Source organism: Phyllobates terribilis, unplaced genomic scaffold (genome assembly GCF_046119375.1).
Source record: "Phyllobates terribilis strain yellow unplaced genomic scaffold, ASM4611937v1 Scaffold_1__5_contigs__length_1240528914, whole genome shotgun sequence".
NCBI classification, from domain to species: domain Eukaryota; kingdom Metazoa; phylum Chordata; class Amphibia; order Anura; family Dendrobatidae; genus Phyllobates; species Phyllobates terribilis.
In genome coordinates this window covers 904,822,966-904,841,350 of record NW_027362761.1, presented here as the reverse complement: position 1 = coordinate 904,841,350, position 18,385 = coordinate 904,822,966, and the positions used below count along the sequence as shown (strand labels likewise).

Sequence of the window (18,385 nt, the reverse complement as noted above, 5' to 3'; positions counted from 1 at the left end):
AATCATCAGGGAGTGGGCTAATATAATTTTGCATTGCTGTGTGAACCTCCCCATAATGCCCTGCAGCTATGATATCTTATGGATTACCTGATACGGTTATGGTCATTACCTTGACCATCACATTCACAGGTTCCCTGTGGAGCACAATGTATATGTCAGAGTCATTTTCTATCTCCAGCATCACAGGGTAAGTCCCTCTCTCATGTGTAAGCTTTTATGGTCATCAGGGTCCTCTCCTTCTCTCTCCTGTAGAGTATAATCTCTTATGGTCTGTGCGGTAATCTCTCTTTCTCTTACCTGAAGAGTGTATGCTCTTATGGTCAGCGGGGTCCTCTTTCTTCTGTAGAGTGTAAGCTCTTATGATCAGTGGAGTCTTCTCTCCTGTAGAGTATAAGCTATTATGGTCAGTGGGGTCCTCTCTCTCTTCTATAGAGTATAAGCTGTTATGGTTAGCAAGGTAATCTGTCTCTCTCTCACACGTAGTGTGTCAGCTCTTATGGTCAGCAGGCTTCACTCTCTCTATTGTAAAGTGTAAGTTCTTATGATCAGCAGGGTCTTCTCTTCTGTAGAGTGTAAGCTCATATGATCAGTGCGGTTCTTTCTCTCTCATGTAGAGTGTAAGCTCCTGTGATTAGCGGGGTCTTCTCTCATGTAGAGTATAAGCTCTTATGGTCAGCACGGTCCTCTGTCTCCCTCTTCTATAGATTGTAAACTCTGATGGTCAGCAGAGTAATCTATCTCTCTCTCACACTCTCGCTGAGTGTGTCAGCTTTTTGGTCAAGGGGTTCCACTCTCTCTCTCTCCTGTAAAGTGTAAGCTCTTATAGACAATGGGGTTCCTTTTCTCTCCTCACCTCCATATATATTTTCCGAGCAATTACAAGTTTTTCAGTATTGAGATATATGCAAATTTATTAGCAGCAAATCTAATTTTTGGGGATAATTTGGTGAAGTCGGTAATTTTGAATTTCAAAAGAGCTGCTCATCTCTACATCTCTAGTGCTGGCTTTCTGCTATTAATTAAGAGAATGGTGTCATACACTTTTTTCAGGGAAATTGGAGGCTTTAGAGTACTTTGCCGCAAACCAAATTTCCTGTGAATATTCAGTGAATTTAAATTTCAAAAGATTCGCTCATCTCTAATTATAGCTTATTCCAAGTTGATCTGTCATACTATTCTGCCCTGTTTGTCCTGTGCAGTTGTGTTTATAGTAGCCAGCAAAGAATAGAGCAAACCAGAGTTTCCATCCGTCCATAAATTCCTCGACAGTTTGTAATAATAGAGAACTTTTTCCACTATCCGAAAACGGAAAAAAAAAGTGACTCATTTAGAAGAGGGTGCACAGATTATTGTGATTGTAATCATGCTCATTTTACAGGTTACAAGGAATGCCACTAATGTGTTCACATCAGTATTTTGAGCTGTAGATGTACATAACTTTAAATCTAATGACTTATTGTTGTGTATTCAATGTTTTGGTAAAAATGTTGGCTACTTTTAATTTTTGAAAGTTGTCCAGAAGAATAAAAAATCTAGTTGGCAACCCTGAAGTCGACTCATAGTTATCAGTCTGTTATACTTGTGGGCAGTGGCGTACCGCCAATGGCGGCAGGCCACACGACTGCCATTGGGGCCCGTGACGCGAGGGGGCCCCATAGCAGTCTAGGGGAGGACATACCACCGTCGGTGCAGCTTCTCCCTGCACGCGGCGGGCATGGAGCGATCTCTGCAGCTCTGCTGCTGACAGGAGGAAAATGGCAGCAGAGCTGGAGGGATCCGTTCTCTGCTTCCTCCTTGACACAGACGTGCGCAGCTTGATGACATCATCATGCAGCGCTCGCCTGGGTCAGGAAGAAAGTTGCCAGCAACTAGGAGGATGCTGCAGGAGAGCGTGCTGAGAGGTAAGTTGTTTTTTTTACATAAAACACTAGGGAGAGGAACAGAAGAATGAGGGGAGGTGGGGGAGAGCAATGGTGGGGCTGGGGAGAGCAATGAGAGGGATGGGGAGAGAAATGATGGGGATGATGGGGCTGGGGAGAGAAATTATGGGGATGTGGTGCTGGGGAGAGCAATGATGGAGCTGGGGGAGCAATGATGGGGATGATGGAGCTGGGGAGAGCAATGATGGGGATGTGGGGCTGGGGAGAGCAATGTTGTAGCTGATGGAGCTGGGGAGAGCAATGATGGGGATGGTGGGGCTGGGGAGAGCAATGATGGGGATGGTGGCGATGGGGAGATAAATGATGGCGATGGTGGGTCTGGGGAGAGCAATGGTGGAGCTGATGGAGCTGGAGAGAGCAATGATGGGGATGGTGGTGCTGGGGAGAGCAATGCCGGGGCTGATGGGGCTGTGGAGAGCAATTATGGGGATGTTGGGGCTGGGGAAAGCGATGATGGGGCTGATGGAGCTGGGGAGAGCAATGATGGGGATGGTGGGGCTGGAGAGAGCAATGATGGGGATGGTGGGGCTGGAGAGAGCAATGATGGGGATGGTGGGGCTGGGGAGAGCAATGATGGGGCTGATGGGGCTGGGGAAAGCAATGATGGGGATGGTGGGACTAGGGAGAACAATGATGGGGTGGTGGCAATGGGGAGAGCAATTATGGGGATGGTGAGGCTGGGGAGAGCAATGATAGGGCTGATGGAGCTGGGGAGAGCAATGATGGGGATGGTGGGGCTGGGGAAAGTAATGATGGGGCTGATGGGGCTGGGGAGAGCAATGATGGGGATGGTGGGGCTGGGGAGAGCAATGATGGGGAAGGTGGGGCAGGGGAGAGCAATGATGGGGATGGTGGGGCTGGGGAGAGCAATGATGGGGCTGGAGAGAGCAATGATGGGGTTTCTCGGAGAGAGCAATGATGGGGGTGCTGGGAGAGAGCAATGATGGGGGTTTCACTTTGCTTGTACTGCAAAGCCTTGTATATTTTCCGTGTGCACATAGCCTTACAGTTAATTGGGGAGAGTCACAGAGACTGAATAATTTATATTATTGGGTGGCAGAGATTATAGTTAATGGGAGGCACAGTGCTGCTGATCACTTTGTATTTTGATTACTAAGTGGCTAATAGAATATTAATGGTGGGGTACATGTCTGTATTCAGAGGCGCAGTGTGGGGGAGACACAAGTATATATACAATATATGTGACCTTGTTATTTTTAGGGCTGTACTGATCATCGTGACAAGATGAGTCATGGCTGTTAGATGTCGACATGAAGGTCTGACCAGATGGAGAAGAAGCAGCAGAAACCGGCTCTGATCAGATGAGACGTCAGCGGTAAGTGCCTGGATGTAAATATTATTCTATATCTGCACTGTGTGACTTGGAGTGATAATGTTATCTGTAAAATCCCTTAGGCTGCATTCTCACATTTGCGTGAAATGTCCGTGTGCTGCCAGAATTTTTTATCGCATGGTCCACGGACTCGTAGAGTTTTATAGATACATAACACATCCATAAAAATCACGGATCTGAGAATGAGATCTGTGAGGGTCAGAGACTGTCCTGTTCTGATCCGATTTTGAGGATCAGAATAGGACATGCTCAACGCGTCTGTAAAAGTGGGCAGCACACCGACACTGCACACAGATGCAGGAATGTAGCCGTAATATGTGCATACTCAGTATATAGTGTACTCACTTATTATGTATAGCGCCGTCCTTAGTTATATAGTTTCACCTTTTTTTATGTATAACACCCTCCCTTATTATGTATCATCCTCTCTAGGGGTCACAGTTAGGGGATCATACTATGTTGGGGTCACCAAACTTTGCCCTGGGAGTTGAGGTGGGGTACAGTAGGGACATTATACTGCGCATGTGGAGGAATTCACCATGGGGGTATCATACTGTGTTTGGGGGACACTTTTGTTGGCATGACACTTTATGGGGCAATGAAAGAGGGATCTAGGACTACAGTAGGGGGAAAATTACTATGTAAAGGCCGGAAAGTTGTGAGATCTGCTCTTGTGTGACCACGACAATTATTTTCATTTTTTTTGGGGGGGGGGCCCCAATTAGAACTTCTGCTATGGGGCCCCATGATTCCTATCTACACCCCTGCTTATGGGGGAAGCGCTTCTTTCGTCTCTCCTTACCCACTAAGCAGTGCTGCCCTCCTAAAAAGAGCAAACTCAAAACTATGTGCCAGATTGATCAAAATTTTTAGGCTGTGTGCCCACGATGCGTTTTTTAAGCGTTTCCGCAGTGGCACAAACGCTGCAGAAACGCTTAAAAAACGCTTGGTAGAAGGTCTGCCATGTTCCCCAATGATAATCCGCATGTGCTGTGCACATGCTGTGGAAATTTCCGCTGCGGATTATCATTGCGGAAAAAAACGCAGCACTACCAATTATTTTGCAGAAGCGCTGCGTTTTCGCCGCCATTGACTTGCATTGAAATGCTTGGATTACGCATCACTGCATCTGTAGATGCGGATTCCATGCGTTTCAATGTACGAATGGTACCCAGGTGTGGAGGACAGAAGACTCTCCTCCGGACCCGGGTACCATAGAACCTGTAAAAAAAAATAAATAAATAAATAAACATTATATTTACCTTCTGATGGCCCCCGGTCTCCTTGTCCTCCCTTGCCGGCAGCTCGCGGTGGACTGAAGGACCTGAGCCGACGTCATAGTCATGTGACGGCAGGTCTTTCAGTGTAGCGTACCGCGAGCTGCCGGCAGCCAGGACGGAGCGAAGCAAGGCTCCGGGGGCCATCAGAAGGTAAGTATAGATTTATTTTTTATTTTTAACCATTCTTTTACAGTCACACTATATAAATCCATGCTGGTTGCATGGATTTATATAGTGTGACCAAGTTGACAAGCACTTTCCAAGTGATGCTAAAATCGCTTGGAAAGCGCTTGTCAACCCGCATGAGGGAATGCATGTGAAGAACGCTTCACATCCGCATGTCCCTGGCAGGAAAAACGCATGTACAATCCGCATGTACAATCCGCATGCGTTTTTTTTCTGCCAGGGAGATGCAGAAACGCTCAGGAAAAATCCGGAGCATTTCTGCATCGTGGGCACATAGCCTTACACTAGAATTCTGGCATGAAAAGCTTTGAAAAGTGGAAAAATGTTGGTGCAACACCAACATTTTTGCACAGCTCAGAGAAAGTAGATGGAACTAGGACATGATAGGGGCGTAGCAACCTCTAATGGTCAAATTGATGACCAGCGGCAGTGTTCCTTGCATCACAAATCTTACTCCAATCCCAGACTGGAATAAGACTAGTGAATAGGCATACATGAAGGCGCACATCTCACTTTTCAGATGCACTTGAGTCATTAAGAGGAGTGCTCTTCTTAATGAATTAGAAGTGTTTGACTCCATCATGTTCTATCATTAAGATTGACGTGAAAATATAGACTATGAGTCCACTATATGCTGTACAGTGCTGGCTACTCTTTGCCAAAACTAAATTTGTGACATCTGAACTAATAGTAGAAAAGACCTTACATTTTTCTACCCTGATGAAATAATGGCCCTGTTCAGGGTAATAGACTAGCTTTAAAGAAGCACTCCCACTAACTTTTTATTCATTAAATTTGCATGTACAGTACATGCATGAAATGTAGTGTGAGTGTACTCATCTACTGCTGCTCTCTCCAATATCCAGCGCCACCCAGCATCAATTTCGACTAGCCAGCTTGTTCTATGTGCTATGCATGAGCTGGAAGTCTCTTTTACAATGATAGAGAGAGAGGCTCCATAGGCCTCCATCGTCAAAACCACGTCCGGGTCACGCAGAGCAGAGCGTCACCCGTCCAGTCTGCAGAGCAGTGACGTCACAGAGAATCAGAGAGGAATGGCGCTGGACATTGGAGAGAGCAGTGGTAGGTGATACACTCACACTAATTTACATGGACATACATACACAATTAATTAAAGAAAAGTTAGTAGAAGTGCTTCTTTAATTTGACATATCCCCTATAGGAAACAAAGTTTTCATAATCTGTATTATGGCAATATCCTCTACACCATACATGTCAAACTCTGTATGGAGGACTATGTGGGGCCATTATACTGTATGGAGGACTATGTGGTGCCCATTATTCTGTATTGAGGACTATGGGGGGGTATTATTCTGTATGGAGGACTATGTGGGGCCATTATACTCTATGGAGAACTATGTGGTGCCCATTATTCTGTATGGAGGACTATGTGGGTGCCATTATACTGTATGGAGGACTATGTGGTGTCCATTATCCTGTATGGAGGACTATGTGGGTGCCATTATTCTGTATGGAGTCCTATGTGGGACCCATTATTCTGTATGGAAGACTATGTGGGGCCATTATACTGTATGGAGGACTATGTGGTGCCCATTATTCTGTATGGAGGACTATGTGGGGCCATTATTCTGTATGGAGGACTATGTGGGACCATTATACTGTATGGAGGACTATGTGGTGCCCATTATTCTGTATGGAGGACTATATGGGTGCCATTATTCTGTATGGAGAACTATGTGGGACCCATTATTCTGTATGGAGGACTATGTGGGGTCCATTATACTGTATGGAGGACTATGTGGGATCCATTATTCTGTATGGAGGACTATGTGGGCCCATTATTCTGTATGGAGGACTATGTGGGACCCATTATTCTGTATGGAGAGATATGTGGGTGCCATTATTCTGTATGGAGGACTATGTGGAGCCCATTATACTGTATGGAGGACTATGTGGGACCCATTATTCTGTATGGAGGACTATGTGGGGTCCATTATACTGTATGGATGTCTTTGTGGGGCCCATTATACTTTATGGAAAGCTATGTGGGGCCCATTATTATGTATGGAGGATTATGTGGGACCCATTATACTGTATGGAGAACTATGTGGTGCACATTATTCTGTAGGAGGACTATGTGGGGCCCATTATTTTGTATGGAGGACTATGTGGGGCTATTATTCTGTATGGAGGACTATGTGCGGCCATTATACTGTATGGAGGACTATGTGGTGCCCATTATTCTGTATGGAGGACTATGTGGGTGCCATTATTCTGTATGGAGGACTATGTGGTGCCCATTATTCTGTATGGAGGACTATGTGGGGCCATTATACTATATGGAGGACTATGTGGTGCCCATTATTCTGTATGGAAGACTATGTGGGGCCATTATTCTGTATGGAGGACTATGTGGGGCCATTATACAGTATGGAGGACTATGTGGTGCCCTTTATTCTGTATGGAGGACTATGTGGGTGCCATTATTCTGTATGGAGGACTATGCGGGTGCCATTATTCTGTATGGAGGACTATGTGGGACCCATTATTCTGTATGGAGGACTATGTGGGGCCCATTATTCTGTATGGAGGACTATGTGGGGCCCATTATTCTGTATGGAGGACTATGTGGGCGCCATTATTCTGTATGGAGGACTATGTGGGACCCATTATTCTGTATGGAGGACTATGTGGGTGCCATTATTCTGTTTGGAGGACTATGTGGGGCCCATTATTCTGTATGGAGGACTATGTGGGCTCCATTATTCTGTATGGAGGACTATGTGGGGCCATTATTCTGTATGGAGGACTATGTGGGTGCCATAATACTGTATGGAGGACTATGTGGGACCCATTATTCAGTATGGAGGACTATGTGGGCCCATTATTCTGTATGGAGGACTATGTGGGACCCATTATTCTGTATGGAGAACTATGTGGGTGCCATTATTCTGTATGGAGGACTATGTGGGACCCATTATTCTGTATGGAGGACTATGTGGAGTCCATTATACTGTATGGAGGACTTTGTGGGGCCCATTATACTTTATGGAAAGCTATGTTTGGCCCATTATTATGTATGGAGGATTATGTGGGACCCGTTATACTGCATGAATGACTTTGAGGGGCCCATTAAACTGTATGGAAAGCTATGTGGGGCCCATTATTCTGTATGGAGGACTATGTGGGGCCATTATACTGCATGGAGGACTTTGTGGGGCCCATTATACTGTATGGAAAGCTATGTGGGGCCCATTATTCAGTATGGAGAACTATGTGGTGCACATTATTCTGTATGGAGGACTATGTGGGGCCCATTATTCTGTATGAAGGACTATGTGGGTGCCATTATTCTGTATGAAGGACTATGTGGGGCCCATTATACTGTATGGAGGACTTTGTGGGACCCATTGTACTGTATGGAGGACTTTGTGGGGCCCATTGTACTGTATGGAAAGCTATGTGGACCCGTTATTCTGTTTATAGGACTATGTGAGGCACATTATTCTGTATGGAGGACTATGTGGGGCCCATTATACTGTATGGAGGACTTTGTGGGGCCCATTATACTGTATGGAAAGCTATGTGGGGCCCATTATTCTGTATGGAGGACTATGTGGGGCTCATTATACTGCATGGAGGACTTTGTAGGGCCCATTATACTGTATGGAAAGCTATGTGGGGCCATTATTCTGTTTGTAGGACTATGTGGGACCCATTATTCTGTATGGGGGGCCATTATTCTGTTTGTAGGACAATGTGGGACCCATTATTCTGTAAGGAGGACTATGTGGGGTCCATTATTCTGTATGGAGAACTATGTGGGGCCCATTATACTGCATGGAGAACTATGTGGGACCCATTATACTGTATGGAGGACTTTGTGGGGCCCATTATACTGTATGGAAAGCTATGTGGGGCCATTATTCTGTTTGTATGATTATGTGGGACCCATTATTCTGTAATGGAGGACTGTGTGGGGCCCATTATTCTGTATGGAGGACTATGTGGGGCCCATTATTCTGTATGGAGGACTGTGTGGGGCCATTATACTATATGGAGGACTATGTGGGGCCCATTATTCTGTATGGAGGACTGTGTGGGGCCCATTATACTGTATAGAGGACTATGTGGGGCCCATTATTCTGTATGGAGGACTGTGTGGGGCCCATTATTCTGTATGGTAAGCTATGTGGGGCCATTATTCTGTTTGCAGGACTATGTGGGACCCATTATTCTGTATGGGGGCCCATTATTCTGTACGGAGGACTATGTGGGGTCCATTATTCTGTATGAAGGACTGTGTGGGGCCTGCTATTCTGTATACTGGTTGGCCCGCAACTTTTTCCAAGTTTTTCATTTTGGCCCTCTATGTTTGACATTCCTGTTCTATGCGAAGAAAATATAAATTATTACCTAAGATCTGTTGGCCATAATATAACAAACAGCAGTGACTATTGTATTCAAGGCTATGAAATAAAACTTTAAAAAATTAGAACTCACAAATTAAACCTATGTAGTGAGATTGGGGTGTGTAATTATGTGGTAAAATGTTGAATACTTCTGAATTCTAACTTTATTCAAGAGAACTTATAAACACATGAAAGTCACTAATATTGTGAAACCAGATGTGACTCAGCAGGGGTAGTCATACGATAATAATGTAGCTGTGCACACAATTTTAGACATATACTTTATCCACTTTGCTTCATTTATTTCAGTTATATGGTGAGCGAACTTAAATGAAGCATAAAGTACGAGCACATAAAACTCTATATGAAGGTTAATCATGAAGGGGTAATTTATGGTGAGAAGGTTTGTTCTCCTCCAATTTGCACTGTAACCTTAACACAAAAGTTCATTCATTATAAAAAAAATAAACTCTACAGGTTCATTCTCTTCGCAAGAAATGAGAATAATAAAGGTGACAAAAGTTTCTTAAAGTGTCTACCTTATGAACACTTAACTCACCTGACAAATGTAATGAGGACGCAAAGGATGCTGAAATTTTACACTGTCAACCACTGTACTGTAATGGGATAAATCAACATACATTTAAATGGAAAATAGAATAAACACCAAATATGAGCAGATATTCTAAGAAATGTCTGAACACATAATGTAACGAGAAATTGAATAGCAGCTCATGTGCTTATTTTGATACTGGGGGAAAGGCAATACTGACAGCACAGTGTGCTAAGATGTTTAGATTTTTCACTAAACCTTTATCTATGCTGCCTGAAACAATACACTTTATTCATGCTGCTTCATTTCGGTCCAAGTTCTATCCGTTAAAAAAAACCATCGATCTGAGACCAATGTTACTCAATGTGTCTCTGTATGACATCCAAGTTTTTTTTACTTGCACCCATAGACTTGAATGAGTGAGTCTCATCCGATTTATGGAAGAAACTGGTGCATGCTGCAATTTTTTTCACACAGATGGTGTCACTGAAAAAAACGCTAAGCTGCATTGCCCCATTGAATAACATTGGTCGGAGTGCTGTCCGTCTTTTCCATGGACAGCACTCGGACTACAAATATGGTCGTGTTAATGCGCCTTTAGGTTTACATGCAAACAGTCTTTTTCTATATTTCACCTGTGCTAAAATGTTGATTCCTATGGATTCCTATAGGACACGGGTTCAAAATCTGCGGGGCCACAACTACTCCCTGCGATTCCATTCTGTGCATCCCCCAGCCACCTCTGACTCTTCTGTGCTCACTAAGGTTATGTTCACACACGTTGGGTTTTTCAGCGTTTTTTGCTGCAGATTTTTATGCAAATTTTCAGCTGCGTTTTGTAGTACCAGCAAAGTCTATGAGAAACCAAAATTCTCTGTTCACACATCATGGTTTTTTGTTGTTGCGTATTTTGTTATTTGATTAGGTTCTTGGAAAATTGAGCATGTCACTTCTTTTTCACCCATAGGAAGTAATGGGTGGTGAAAAAAACACATCAAAAATGCACCAAAATTTGCATCAGCGTCTTTTCAGCGTTTGTGATGGCAAAATAGAATGGGGCTCTTTTTTTTCGCAGAACTTTATGTACATGCAAAAATAGAGACAGAAGGACAGTGAAAAATACGCTGAAAAAACACACAAAAAATGCATTAAAAAAGCCGCAAAACCTGCGTTTTTGACGCAGCTGATTTCCTGCCAGAGATTAGGTTTTGCTGCAGATTTGTGACACTGAAAAACCCAACATGTGTGAACATGGCATAACTCTCATAAGTTATGGGGATAGCTGCGCTACTTGCATGGTCACCTTGACTTCTTTTTTATGAACTGCTGAATAGAGGGTCAGAAAGACCCTTTTTGTCTACAATAATAGAAGTTCCAAAAATGGAACCCCCATTTATTATATTATGGCATATATAGTACTTTCGATATATACCTCGGATCAGAATACCCCTTCGAGTTTTATGCGGCCCTTGGGAGTGGTACAGTCACAAAGTTTCCCACTCAGACCAAAACTGGCTGTGCACCTCTGTTATAGGCAGTGCTATAAGCATTTCTTTCCTTATAGAGTAATAAAAAGGTAAACCTAATACCAAGGCAGTAATTAGGTTATTGGTATTGTTAAAAGCAAAATTGTTTAAATGCTTGTTCACTGTACTGTCAAACAACTTCATCTCATTTGATAGACAATGTGATAAATAGACAATCTGTAAATCATTTTATTAAAAAAAAATTTGTGTTATCCCTGAAAAAGGGAGGTCTATAGGTCTGATCTGCTTTACTGTCTGTCAAACAGGCATGCCAGAGAGGTTTGTCTAGAGCAGGCAAGCCAATGGCTGGAAAGGAAATGAAGTTCCAGCACATATAGTCCTGGAATAATGTTGATAAAGAGTGGATGGAAAGTTCCAAAATGTGAGAACCAGCACAGTATCTGGACATTAGAATGTTGGTGGACCAAACAATGTTTAAACTTCTTGTAAGGGAAAAGGGTAGCAAAACTTTACTTTTCTATAGGTTTTGGGTGAAACCACTGGTGCTTTAAGGACAAATAACTTGATGGCCTTATCAAAACACAACTTTCTTTTTAGCAACGATATATAGTATTGAGACTTTAATATCTGTATCTTGTCTAATTCATTTTTAGCACTTATTACAAACAAAAAAGACCAAAGTAGAAGAATATGAGCACAAAATACAAGTCCTAGAAAATCAGAAAGCAGAGGTATTTGTTATCTCCGTATTTTTGTGTGTTCTTTTTTTATATTTAGAATATGTGATTTTCAAATGAGTCATTCTGTAAAAAATGGTGTTTTCTGAACCTTCCTACAAAAATATGGCCTGGATATACTGTATGTATTCAGATGATTTGGAACTTTGTGTCAGAAAATCAAAACTCTGAAGGCCATAAAGATAAATTATGAAATTATCAGCAAAGAACTTTAGAAGTATTCAAGGCTTCTCACGATGAATATTTGGAGAGTTTTTGATGATGTACATTTTTTGCAACATTTCTGCACATATTAGGTAAATTAGGTGGCTTGCAATTTTAATTGTATTTTTGAGTGCATTTTTATCTCGATTTTGACACTGTTTTTTTTCTGTTTTTGGTATGTCATGTTTTTAAAAAAAAACGCTGCTTTGATTTTGATTCCTCTTGGTATTTGGCTTTGAGAAAATTCTATACATTCAGTTGTGTGGATTACATGCATTTTTAATTTCTGCAGTGTAAACTCACTAGAAACGCAGATGCTTCTTTTACGTACAGAATTTCCACATCTAATGTATTTCTATTGGAAAAATCTGCACATAAAACATGATATTTTTGGACTTCAAATACACACCGCAGATCAATTTACACAGCTTAAATTAGCTGACCCTGCCACTAAAAATATGGGTCCCAATATTATCAGAGGTATAGAACTTCAGATATTCCATATTTCGTGTCGTGCCGGCCAGACTGAAGATTTCTGCTGAATTCTTTTGAAGCCCGGGACTATTTCTTTATCACCTAGCTGTAGATTTATCGCAGGTCTGTGCCACTGGAAAATACACTCGCATGTTAATTGTGTTTGCCACCTTTCTTTGTACTGGCATTTGCCTCTTAAGGCCCCGTCACACTTAGCGACGCTGCAACGATCCCGACAACGATACGACCTGTCAGGGATCGTTGCTGCGTCGCTATGTGGTCGCTGGTGAGCTGTCAAACAGGCAGGCTCACCAACGATCAGGGGAGCAGCGACATCGTGGAAAGAATCTTTCCACGATGTCGCTGCTCCTGGTTACCAGCCTGCTGCTGAAGCAGGAGCAGGCTGGTAACCATGGTAAACATCGAGTTACTAGGGGCACACGCGCACCTAGTTACCCCTTGTTATCATGGTTACCACTCTGCTACAGTGAGCGCGATCTCGCTATGTGAGACGGGGGCTTTAGCTACTTGTCCTGTGTGTGCTAATTTGCATACAGACAGCTGCTTTTACACTGACAGATGGAGGATAAGGGAGGGGTGAGAGGGGCTTCAGGGGGAGAGAAAATATTTTCTTAATATTTTCTATGATATTAAGTATTAATCAGTAGAGATAGGCGTAGTTATATACACTGCACAAATGCAGGGATTTAGATAAGGATGTCAAAAGCTAGTATGGAGGTAACAGTATCTTTGAATAACTCTTAATTATGGACTCAAATGTCAGACCTTCGGCAATAGCTGGAGAACGCTTCCCACAAAGAAGACTCCAATGGTGAAACCACTGCTGTTGAAAAAGCGAAAAACCCCAAAGCATTTATTAATGAAGATTACAATGAACAAGTGCAGTAAAAACTATGTCTAAAACTCAGTCCAAAGGTTTGTTTGTTGTCTACTAGCCCAACTCGAGTTTCGTCTCAACGATTTCGTTCGGATGATATAAAATAAATAATCAAGTTCTGGCTGCTTGTTGTCGCCACTAGGAGGCGTCTCACCAACCAGAAAGTGATGACATGTCCTAGTGATATGCCGTCATTTTCTGCATTTAACATGAGATGCTTTCAATTTTTTAACTGTTTGTGTAATGTTATGCAGAAAGCAGTGATGATGGCTATAAGAGATCAGACAATCAAAAGTTACACAAGACATTTCATCAACATTTACAAATAAATATTTTAAAACATCATAATTATTAGAAATTTGGAATAAAATATTCATAATTTTTATATTATAGTTGTTGAAAATAAACAAGCAGTGGGATCAACATTTCAAATACATGAAACAGATGTATGAAAATAAGGTATTTTCTGTTCTGTATTCCATACACATTTATTAGCACTGGATTTTAGTATTTTTTTCCGCTTTCTCCACGGCCATTTTTAATGTATTTCACTTTTCTGTCCTTTATTTAAGAGCCATAACTTTTTCATTTTCTATGTCTACATAGTCATTTATTGGCAGTTTTATTGTGGGGCGAGTTGAAGTTTTGCATTCCATCATTTAGGGCTCGCTCAGACGAGTGTATTATAAGGACATTTGCTGTTCAAGTTAAAATCGGTTAGCACACTGACCATTGTTATACAATAGGGCTATTCAGACAACAGTTTATTCACCTGTCCCTCTGGAAAAAATTGCAGCACGCACTAGTCTCTTCCATATCTCGAATGAGACTTGTCTTTGCAAGTTTATGGGTACGCAAAAAAAAAATCAAATTCCACATGGATCATCCGCATTACATCCAATTTTTACAGAAACTGTATTTGATCCTGTACATTTTATTTTTATAGTGTTCACTGTTTATACAACTTACCTGTATCTTTTTTTGTGCTGCTATTTATTGTTATTTGCTGTGTGTGACCATGCAGAGCTGCTCCAGTTTATGGTCGGCACATACCACAGCTCCTGGCCAGGGTCGAAAACATAAGTCAATTGTGATAAGTGAGTTTACAGCAGAGGTTCGCAGCTCCTTCTTTCTGAAGTAACACATTTCCCTGCCTAAGGTAACACATTTTCTTGCCCGCGGTCACATTTTCCCTGCCTGGGGTATCATAGAAGCAAGTGTTTCTGCCTTGTCTCCAGCCCTCTGAGCTCATCATAAATCAAGTCAGTGACGTTGGAGATCCAGCACCCACTGAGCCTTTATGTCACTGACTTGATTTATGATGAGTTCACAGCACTGATGACACAGCAGAAAAACTCACTCCTTTGATAAAATAGACAGGGAAATGTGTTACCTTAGAAAGCAGCAGCTATGAGCCCCTGCTGTTTCATCTATATATTCACTTATAATAAATGACTTACGGTATGTCTCCCCCCTCTAGGGTATTTTTTTCACACCTGCCTAAAACTTTTGCACAGTACTGTAGCTGTCATCTATTACATGTGGAGAAAGCTCATCTAGAACCCCCTCCATACACGGTGACTCCAGTGCTGACGTACATGGTCCTCTGGCACTGGTACTGTCTATAATTAGGCTAAAGTTGGGAGATCTTTCAGATGAATAGGAGTTGACTGCATTCAAACCAATGACAGTTTCAAAAATCTGTCTCTGTTATATCAATAATATAACGCTGCAAGCGTCCCTCTGTCTGAAGCCTCTATAGACTGCACATGCGCGACGCGCAGTCTGGCTCTAGACAGAAGAACGCATGGAGCCGTTACAGGTAAGAGGAGTGTATGACGCCGGAGATCGCGGTATGCGTAGACATTGAACGCATACCGCGATCTCCGGCGCCATACTTACATACTTAGTTGACCGGGAGGAGCGTTGCCGCGGCGCCTCTCTTCTCGCCGGAGACCGGGCAGGAGTGAAGGTGTCGGAGTCGGCGCATGCACATAGCGCTATCCAGCGCCATTTTACTGAAGACACATTTGCAGTGTGTCATCAGCAAAATGGCGCCGGACGCGCGTACTCCGGCCTCCGGCAGAACAGAACGCCGCAGCCCAGGGAAGAAAGGTGAGTATAAGTGTTTTTTTTTGTATGTGTGCAGCGTGAAGAGGATGAGGGGGCCACACATACCAGGATTGGGGGAAGAGAGGGCCACACATACCAGGATTGGGGGATGAGGGGGGCCACACATACCAGGATTGGGGGATGATGAGGCCACACATACCAGGATTGGGGGATGAGGGGGCCACACATACCAGGATTTGTGGATGGGGGGGCCACACATACCAGGATTGGGGGATAAGGGTGCCACACATACCAGGATTGGGGGATGAGGGGTACCATACATTCCAGGATTGGAGGATGAGGGGGCCACACATATCAGGATTGGGGGATAAGGGGTACCATACATACCAGGATTGAGGGGTGAGGGGACCATGCATACCAGGATTGAGGGGTGAGGGGACCATGCATACCAGGATTGGGTGGTGAGGGGACCATGCATACCAGGATTGGGGGGTGAGGGGACCATGCATATCAGGATTGGGGGTGAGGGGACCATGCATACCAGGATTGAGGGATGAGGGGTACCATGCATAGCAAGATTGGGGGATGAGTGATACAATGCATACCAGGATTGGGGGATGAGGGGTACCATGCATACCAGGATTGGGGGATGAGGGGTGCCATGCATACCAGGATTGGGGGGTGAGGGGTGCCATGCATACCAGCTTTGGGGATGAGGAGTACCATACATACCAGGTTAGGAATGCGGGGTACCACGCATACCAGGATGATGGATGGAGTGCCATTAATATCAGGATGAGGGGTACCATGCATACCAGAATAGTGATGAGGGGTGCCATGCATACCAGGATTGGGGGGTGAGGGGACCATGCATACCAGGATTGGGGGTGAGGGGACCATGCATATCAGGATATGAGGATGAGGGGTACCATACTTACCAGGATTGGGGGAAAAGGGGGCCCACTCATACCAGGATTGGAGATGAGGGGTGCCATGCATACCAGGATTGGGGGGTGAGGGGTGCCATGCATACCAGCATTGGGGATGAGGAGTACCATACATACCAGGTTAGGAATGCGGGGTACCACGCATACCAGGATGATGGATGGGATGCCATTAATATCAGGATGAGGGGTACCATGCATACCAGAATAGTGATGAGGGGTGCCATGCATACCAGGATTGGGGGGTGAGGGGACCATGCATACCAGGATTGGGGGTGAGGGGACCATGCATATCAGGATATGAGGATGAGGGGTACCATACATACCAGGATTGGGGGAAAAGGGGGCCCACTCATACCAGGATTGGGGATGAGGGGTGCCATGCATACCAGGATTGGGAGGTGAGGGGTGCCATGCATACCAGCATTGGGGATGAGTGGTACCATGCATACCAGGATGATGGAAGGGGTGCCATGCATACCAGGATGAGGGGTACCATACATACCAAGATAGGGATGAGGGGGCCATACATACCAGGATTGGGGATGAGGGAGCCATGCATACCAGGATGAGGGGTTGGGTGCATTGCATATCAGGATTGGGGGATGAGGAGGCCATACATACCAGGATTGGAGAATGAGGGGTGCCATACATACCAGAATTGGGATGAGGGGTGCCATGTATACCAGGATGAGGGGTACTATACATACCAGAATAGGGATGTGGGGTGCCATACATACCAGGATGAGGGATGGGGTGCCATGCATACCGGGATGAGGGATGGGGTGCCATGCATACCAGGATGAGGGGTACCATGCATACCAGAATAGAGATGAGAGGTACCATGCATATGTGGCACTGCCTCCCTCACAAGGGGTGATGCCATACCTGGAAGCAAGGAGGGGTCCCCTAATCAGGTATACCAGCATACAACACTTTCCAGGCTCCAGACCAGAAAGGGGAGCTCCTCCCCTTAGCAACTGGGATCTGCAGGCGGGGTTAGTTAGAGTGAGTTGAGAGGAGTTGAAGACAGGACAGCGACGAGGAAGGACCTGGGGAGTGGAGCTGTAAGCCAGCTCACCCCAGAGGAGAGAAGCGCAGAAGAACCAGACACCGGAGTCCGAGGTTGTGGGGCACTGAAGGCCCAGACGCAGAATCCGGAGGGCAGGAGACTGCAGGTCTACTGGCCCCATCAAACACCCGGTGACAGAGCAGCACCATAGGGCCCAGCACCGCCACGTGGGATCATCGCATAAGAAAGGCCCGAACTGCCTGCCATACGGGTGAGGAACAGACGTTTTACTCAGGGATGAGGGCCGCAGCATAGCTACAAGCAGCAGGGCCAAAAGAGATTAGCGCAGAGGGAAGGCCTACAACTTCACCTGGCAAGGTGGATCCCCAACTTACTCCCAGGCCGCCCGGACCTCTACTACCAGCTAGTACCCGTGCCCCGGTCTGCTTAATAACCGCAAGTAAAGATGAGAGGAAACCGCCATTAAGTTGTGGACTGGTCATTATCTGCACCATCACCTGCACTACACCGCACCAACAAAGTCTACCTCATAGCATCACTATATCCTGCCCTGAGGCTAAGCTCTGCATGTGGAGAGCTGAACCAACTCTGCTGTGTCACCACCAGCTCCAGAGAGTGCAAAGCAGCCATCAAAGCAAAAGGTGGCTACTTTGAAGAACCTAGAACATAAGACATATTTTCAGTTGTTTCACACTTTTTTGTTACGTATATAATTCCACATGTGTTAATTCATAGTTTTGATGCCTTCAGTATGAATGTACAATTCTCATAGTCATGAAAATACAGAAAAATCTTTAAATGAGAAGGTGTGTCCAAACTTTTGGTATG

General features: G+C 44.3%; 1 protein-coding gene across 1 annotated transcript in view; it reads left to right on the top strand.

The window, feature by feature from the left end:
- Positions 1-18,385, top strand: part of TNIP3 (TNFAIP3 interacting protein 3) — a 177,963-nt gene that overhangs the window by 15,873 nt on the left and 143,705 nt on the right. The window contains exons 4-5 of the mRNA XM_073646146.1: positions 11,848-11,925; positions 13,901-13,966. Of these exons, the coding sequence (XP_073502247.1) occupies positions 11,848-11,925; positions 13,901-13,966 (144 nt within the window). The remainder of the gene's footprint in view (positions 1-11,847; positions 11,926-13,900; positions 13,967-18,385) is intronic.